Source organism: Neophocaena asiaeorientalis, unplaced genomic scaffold, assembly GCF_003031525.2.
Source record: "Neophocaena asiaeorientalis asiaeorientalis breed wild unplaced genomic scaffold, Neophocaena_asiaeorientalis_V1.1 scaffold521, whole genome shotgun sequence".
NCBI classification, from domain to species: Eukaryota; Metazoa; Chordata; class Mammalia; order Artiodactyla; family Phocoenidae; genus Neophocaena; species Neophocaena asiaeorientalis.
In genome coordinates, this window is record NW_020174712.1 from 6,934,581 (window position 1) to 6,942,643 (window position 8,063).

At 35.1% G+C, this 8,063-nt stretch overlaps 1 protein-coding gene across 2 annotated transcripts in view; it reads right to left on the reverse strand.

Moving 5' to 3' along the window:
- ZDHHC2 (zDHHC palmitoyltransferase 2) overlaps positions 1-8,063 on the reverse strand; it is a 68,578-nt gene that overhangs the window by 24,768 nt on the left and 35,747 nt on the right. For both annotated transcript variants that reach the window (XM_024759991.1, XM_024759990.1), the window contains exon 4: positions 3,364-3,484. In XM_024759991.1, coding sequence (XP_024615759.1) covers positions 3,364-3,484 — 121 coding nt within the window. The remainder of the gene's footprint in view (positions 1-3,363; positions 3,485-8,063) is intronic.

Here is an 8,063-nt window from a genome sequence, read left to right on the forward strand (position 1 = left end):
TCCTTTCTTCTCTAATACAGATATCAAAGACAATTATGGAGGATTGATCTGGAGATGTTCCTTCAGTACACAGGCATCTGACAGGATGCACTCAGTCTGCCAAAATTACAGGAGATCAGTTAAGTGGGCAGTCCAGTAGGACCAGCAAAACCAATACTAATGAACTTAAAATTTGGAAAAACTACTTGCAACACGGTTACCAAGATTATATTAGCTAATACTATAATCTCTAAAAAACAGAAATGGTTGCTATAAACTAAGAATAAAATGAGGTTTATTTTTAAGACAACAAGGCCTAGATGGAGTTGTTTTCAATATTGAAATAATTCCTTAATCATTCCCTTATAACTTTCTTTTTCAGAAATTCCAGAGATGGATGGCATGGCCTGCTCATCTGAATGAAGAAGCCTCATGGGTACATCCCAAGTGACGGTCTAAGGTATTACTGGCTCATGCGAAGTATCAAAGTGTGAGGCAGTGTTGTCCAGAAGGAATATAATGTGAGCCACATGAGTACTTTTAAATTCTCTAGGAGCTACGTTAAAAGAAGTATAAAGAAACAGGGGAAATTAATTTTAATTATATATATATATAATTATATAATTATATATATATTTAATTATATATATATATTTAATTTTAATTTATTTCTTTAATTTATTTTAAATTTTATTTCACCTAATATATCCAAAATATTATTTCAACATAAAATTAATATAAAATATAAATGACATATTTTACTTTCTTTTATACCAAGCCTTTGAAACCTGTTATGTGTTTTACACTTACGGTCACATTTTAAGTCGTCAGTAATCACAACTTAAAGACTAGTGGTTACCACAATGGACAGCATGGGTCTAAAGTCACAGAATTTCCAGGTGAGTTCTGGTGGGCAATGCTAGATTCTCTCCAAGTGGTGATTATCTCTAAAGTACACTGGGGTAAAAAAACCTTTCAAATTAAAGTGGGCAATAACTCACAAGAAATCAAAACAACGTAGAAAAAGGTTTTGTTTACAGTCTTTCAGAAACAGAAATTTAGTCTTACAATAAAAAAACACTCCACGTGCCATATTATATTCAACTAAAATCATCCCACTGGAATTTTAAATGAGCCATCTAATTATCACTTAAAAAGTCTTAACAGTGGAGGGGGCATTTTATTTTAACTGTCTTGCTCGAATTTTTTGAGAATTTATTCATGTATTATGTGATTTAAAACTTTTTTGGTACATGTTGAAAAGGAAACATTACCAACATCTGTGTGCAAAATGATAAACTAATTACCTCACTTCTAATGGTTACCTTCCTTGTCAAAAAATCTACAAATATTTTTTTGTAGGAAAGGGAGAGCTAAGAAAGCAAATAGTCCTCATTAATAAAAATAAAAATAAATAATAATATAACAGAGTTTGGAGAACCCTGTAAGAAGGCAGGAGATGGTTGGATCAGAAGAAAGCACAGGACAAACAAGTGAGATGAGGAAACTTAATACCTGCCTCACTACACCCTACACCCAAGTCCGTATATGGTTGACTTTGTTCTCTGGGTACAGCAGTCAGTATATAGGCAGCTAGTATTTTTCTCTTTTAGGTTTGGAGGAAGGACTGTGGATTGAAAATGAATGGGAAAACCCCAAATTACATTGCCATCTACTTTCTTCAGTTCTCTTAAGACGTATAAAGTGTGTGAACATCAACTGAGCCTTTCAGTCGCTTTAGTCCACGGCCTTTCGCAGGGTGAAGAAGGAAGTTATCCAAACGACCCAAGGGTCTTTGCTGGGGATGGGGTAAGAAGGACCCTGCTCACATTCCTGCCTTGGGGGTACTGTGGCTGCTTCACTGGACGCCCTTTCTGCATCATGATTACCTTTACGTTCCACATGTTCCAGAAGGAGAGCAATCGCACCAGCATTATAATCTATTATACTTTCTGTAATTTGAGTCAGTGACTCTAGTCAGTTAATATTGATTTTAGCATGCATCCAGAATTTTTGCGCTAAAAATAGAAAGACTGTATCAGGAAGTCCAGATTCTGTCCCAGACTGTCACAAATACTGAGAAACGTAAGTTCATCCCAGGAGATAGGCACACAATACAAGAGATGACAGCCTTACCAGTACATAACCCACACAAGAAGATAACTTATAAATCCAAAGGGCAGTTGCTATTAATGAATAGTAATACTCTATCCTGGTATGACTTATACTTCCCTCCTTGGTCTTAATGTGGTGTAGCAAGGGGTCTAGCAGAAAAAGCACTTCACTAGGAATGAGGAGACGAGATTTTTGCAGCTGATACTGTCACCGCCATTACTAGTTTTGGCAACTTGTGTAGTAACTTATTTTTAGGGGGCTTAAATTTCCTCAATATTAGTTTAGGCTTATGCAGAGCAAATATATGTAAACATACATAAGCACATCGCTCTCTTGGGACAGAACCAGTGGCATAATATTAAACCAGGGAATGACCACTTGCTCACTGAGAAACAGTAAAAGCAACAGGAAGAAATCAAGTGTGAAGCTTAGCGTTATATTCAATTAGGACTCTAAAGTGAGTCAGAAACAAATATAAATAATATAAAAATATTAACGAGGTATTTTACAGTCCTTTTTTCATACCAAGTCTTGGAAACTAGTTGTGTGTTCTACACTTAAAGCACATCTCAATTTGGACTAGCCACGTTTTAAGTGCTCAACAACCACATGGGGCTAGTGGCCACGGAAAGGGACAGGATACGTCTAAAGTCACAGTTTCTTTCTGGGTGAGCCTTTGTGGGCAAGTACCAGCAGTCCATGTGTGTCAGTTTTTAAGACAATTCTTTAATTAGATAGCTGTTAAATTACCTTAAAAATCTTAGTCCAAGTAAATGAGATTTATTGAGTTGCTTTTGTAAAAAAAAAAAAAAAAAAAAAAAAAAAAAACCATAAATTTTAAAGATAAAGAAATTTTATCAATACCCGAATTAAGTTTTGTAAAATTTACATACTAAGTTTAAAATTTATGTAAAATTATCAATGTTATGTTCATAACAGATACTGCTCTTTTGAATTAAATAAGAATAGGAATTAAAACTTTAAAAATGAACGCAACTACAAATCAAGTTTCAGCAGTTCTAACATCTTCACTGAGTCACAGCTATGAAGGCAGAATAGAAGTAAAGTCAGTTCGGACTTGGTTGAGATCTCTGTGCCATAGCATTGCTCATGTTTCCATTCTGTTTTATGGGACTGTACAGGAGAGACTTAATAATAATCCAAGCTGAAGCACAATGTGTTTCAATGAGTGCTTGACAGTTTCGAGTATAGATATGCTTTCTAACCATCACCACAACCCATCCTGCCAAAGCACTCGTTATCCTCTACCTCCAGACATGGTCCTGGTGTAGATGGGAAGGTCTCTGGCTGCTCGCCTAAGAACTTCCTGATGGGCTTCTCCTCTTGGCTCTCTCTCTAGCAATTCTTTTTCTGCATAAGAGAGATGGAACTGTGGAAGAAAGTTAAATTTTAATCAGTGTTCTCAAAGAAATGATAACATATTTATCTACTATGCCCACAAAGAGGTATTTATAAAATATTAACAGTATATAGCATACAGATTCAGAGAGGTAATAGATTTAAAATCTGGGCAAGTCTGTTAATCTCATGGATCATTAGTTTATAAATCTAAAAAAAGAGAAGAAGAAGAATAATACCTACTTCCTCAGATGTTTGTGAAACTCAAGAGAAATAAGGTATGTAAAAGTGCTTTATAAACTGTAGAGTTCTATCCAAATATTAGTTACATTAATAGATGAAATGGCAAAATAAACAAATTTGGTTCAGTGGATGCATTTTTCAATTGGTTATAATTAAAAACAAAAATAGAAACAAATACATCAAGCATGTATTCTCATCTAAGTGAGTTTTAACTTAGGGATAATCATTACATGAATTCTCTAGCACTCAGAAGAACTAGTCATTGATTTTACTTCTTATACTGCCAACTGGACCCAACCAATTTAAAAAAATACTTATTTGAGAAAAACGAAAATTTGTTAGGGCTCCAACTTGATAATCACAAAAATATGGTTTAAAAAGTCTATTTGAACTCCTATAAATGTACTCCAGGAGACATGTACAAGGGTATTCACAGCACCATTGTTTAAAATGTAAAAAACTAAACACAACCCAAATGTCCATCAAAAGGGGAATAGATAAATAAACGGGAGTATGATCTATCCAAATAATTGAATCCTATATGGCACTTAACATTTAATGAACTACAGCTGTGTACAACCAAGACTCAACCTATTGAACAGATATATAAAATAAACTACTATATATTATTATGGTTAGGGATATGTATATATGATAAAATTATTTAAAAACAAGGAAATGATTAACACAAAACTCGGGATAGCTGTTACTTCTTGAGAAATGCAGGGAAATACAACATAGAAGTACACAGAAGATACTTCAAATATAAATAAAGCTTCTATTTGGTTGGGTGACTGTTCAGGTGTTTTCATTTTATTATTCTTTAAACTGTGCCTTATATATGGTTTTTGAATGTAAGACATATTTTACAATTTTTAAAAAGTTTTAAAAAAGTGATTTAAGTATGTCAATGAAGGAAAGAAAAACAATTTGATGAAAATGAGGTCATGATATTTGAACCTAAATCATTATCTTCAGAGAAATAAAAATTAAAAATCTTTGTTTAGAGGTTGATAATTCTACTGAGGTTATTTTAAAATTAGAAACAAATCTTCAGGGCTTCCCTGATGGCATAGTGGTTAAGAATCCGCCTGCCAATGTAGAGGACACAGGTTTGAGCCCTGGTCCGGGAAGATCCCACATGCCGCAGAGCAACTAAGCCCATGAGCCATAACTATTGAGCCTGTGCTCTAGAGCCCGCGAGCCACAACTACTGAGCCCATGTGCCACAACTACTGAAGCCCGCGTGCCTAGAGCCCGTGCTCCACAACAAGAGAAGCCACCACAATGAGAAGCCCGTGCACAGCAACGAAGAGTAGCCCCCGCTCACCACAACTAGCGAAAGCCCGCGCGCAGCAACGAAGACCCAACACAGCCAAAAATAAAAACAAATAAATTAAAAACAAAAACAAAACAAATCTTCAGCTTCCAAATGTAAATAATTTTAAGGTACCATAATATTCACAAATGCATGATTTTTAATATAGTTGTAAAATTTCAGACTCATTAAGGTAAAGAAAATAAAAATAAGTTTTCTCTAAGTAGAAATTTACATAATATGAATTATTCCAAATTAGTACATCAAATTTACTTACATTCAATTAGTAGGTATGTTACAGTTAGGCCCCTTAAGAGTTTGTGAAAGATATTTGAAAAAAAGTATTCTCCACATTAAATATTCCTCCTGCAAGATGCTCACAGCATTTGCTTACTATTAACTAATTTCATAGTGTTTCAAATTACACTTTAACCAGTCCTTTTCAAATGAATACGAATAACAAATAAATGAAGGCCACATTTATAAAGCCTTGGTGTATTCGTTCTATCAGATGCTCTTCACTCGTTTGCTACCTTAAATCTCAGTTTATAAAACGAAATATATTTACACAATTTTTCGGATTGCATGACTATATAAATGAGGGCAGTGAGTGGCAGTGAGCAGTGTTGAGTCTCAAACCCAGAAAAATAGGACCTTGCAGCCTGATCCTAGAGGCTGGGGCAGGAGTAGCAGCAGATTAAATACCTTAGAGTCAAAGAAAAGTTTGGGAACCACATTTCCAACAGGTGGAAAACTATCTCCCAATTGGATCGTGGATTCCTAGAATCTGTTCCATTGTCTTCAGAGTTACTCTGAAAAAGCAGTTCACTGGGAAGCAGAGTCAATGAGAAAGCTGTCACCATTCAGGTCTCACTAACAGAATTAAAGACCTAATAAAGAAAAATCCAAATTGTTTATTGACCCATCATATGCAATCATACTGGTTTATCAGAGGATTTGCCAGATTTTCTTTCTTACTTAAAAATTCTAGGTTGGGCACCATGCACCTGTTGAAGACACTAAAATTTGAAACATGCTATTGTTTTAAAAAAAAGAAAACACTGACAAACAGGTAAGTGTACTGATGGTCTTTATAGAACTGTTTATCTTGTTTGGAAATATTTGAGTGGTATAAAATGTATAACATCAAATGATGCTGTAATTCTGTAGTAGTCGAGAAAAGGTAAGGTTGATCTAGAGAAAGTATCTATGAACTTTGTACATGTTGATTCCTCTGCCTAGAACATTATTCCTTATACTTTCCGGATGGCTCCTTCTCATTTTGCAGGTTTCAGCTTAAATGTCATCTTCTCAAAGAACTTCCACGATTCCCTTACTAGGATAGGGACCCTGATCATTCTGTCCCTTCCCCCTGCCATACTGTCCATCAGGTCCATGTGTGATTGCTTTGTGCTACACACCATAATTTGAAATTATTTTGTTGGTTCATTTGTCCTTTGTCTGTCTCTTCCACAAGCATGTAACCCCACAAGGGGATCAAGCTTAGCACAGAGTAAGCCCTCTGCTAGAAGTGTGGAATGGACAAAAGAGAAAGTACCAGGAAGCCTAAGTCAGAGCACTGAAGATCAAAGCAAAAGTTATTTTGTATCCTAGTCTCTAACTTTCCATTGTCAGAACCATCAGTCCCATAATTCAGGCAGATATATCTCCCTTGCCCTTTTCTAAAAGTAATTTAAAACCTAGCATTGAAAGTTAGTTTCGTAAAAGACTTAATACTCAAAAGGAATAAAACCATTGACTTTTTATTACATTTTCTACAGAGTTCTGGATCCTTTTAACTTTAGAGGTAAGTTCTAGTGAGTGATGGAAATGGAAGAGTCCTTAGTATGTTTAATACTTTTATAAATAAACATCACACACTGCAACCATCAGGTCCTAAAAACCAAATACATGTTGGTGGAATTGTTGTTTATGTAAGATGGATGCCAAAATATCTAGTTCTATCTTGGAATGCATCAAATATGCAGTCCCCTCCCCCTCAGAACACTTTTATGTACAAACGCACATCACAGATCTCAGGAAAGATGTAGAGATCTGAAGGAATGAGAGATCTCCTGGGGTGAAAAAGATAATATACCTGACCTCCAACCTTCCAGATTGCAGCAGTCCTTTGGTCAGTAATGCAAGCTGTTTTGTTTTTGTTTAAATAGTTTTATCAATTTTGACTTATAGAAAAATTGAGAAAATGGTACAAGGTTCCCATATATCCTCTCATCAACTTGCTGATATTCCTAACATCATATATTAACATGGTACATTTAGGACAATTAATGTATCAATATGGATACATTGTTATTAACCAAAGTCCACAGTTTATTCAGATTTCCTTAGTTTTCACTGAGGATCTTTTTTTCTGTTCCAAGGTCCCATCTAGGAGACCACAGTACATTTATTTTTCATGTTTCCTTACTCTTGGCTGAGACAATTTTTCAGATTTTCCTTGTTTTTGTTGAGTTTGACAATTCTGAGTAGTACTGATCAGGTATTTTGTAAGATGCTGCTCTATTGGAACTTTTCTGGTGTCTATCTCATGATTAGACTGGGGTTACGGGTTTTGGGGAGGAAGACCACAAAGGCAAAGTGCCCTTCTCACCACGTCATATCAAGGGAACACACTATCAATGTGACTTAGCACTGTTGATGTTGGCTTTAATCACCTGGTTGAGGGAGTTTTCCAGGTTTCTCCGCTGTAAGGTGACTCATTACTTCCCTGTCTTCACCCTGTACTCTTTGGAAGGAAGTCACCACATGCAGCCCACATTTAAGGAGTGGAGATTTATTCTTCCCCTCATTGAGGGCAGAGTATGTACATAAATTATTCAGAATTTTTCTGTAAAAGAGATTTCTCTTTTCTCCCCATTTATTTATTCATTCAATCATTTCTTTGTATCAGTAGACTCAAAGATATTTATTATACTCTGAGTTTTTATACTTTATTTATACTTTATTTAGTTATACATTATTTATACTCTGAGTTATAAATGAACACTATTTTATTTATTTTCCTGCTTAAATTGTTCCAGCTTTG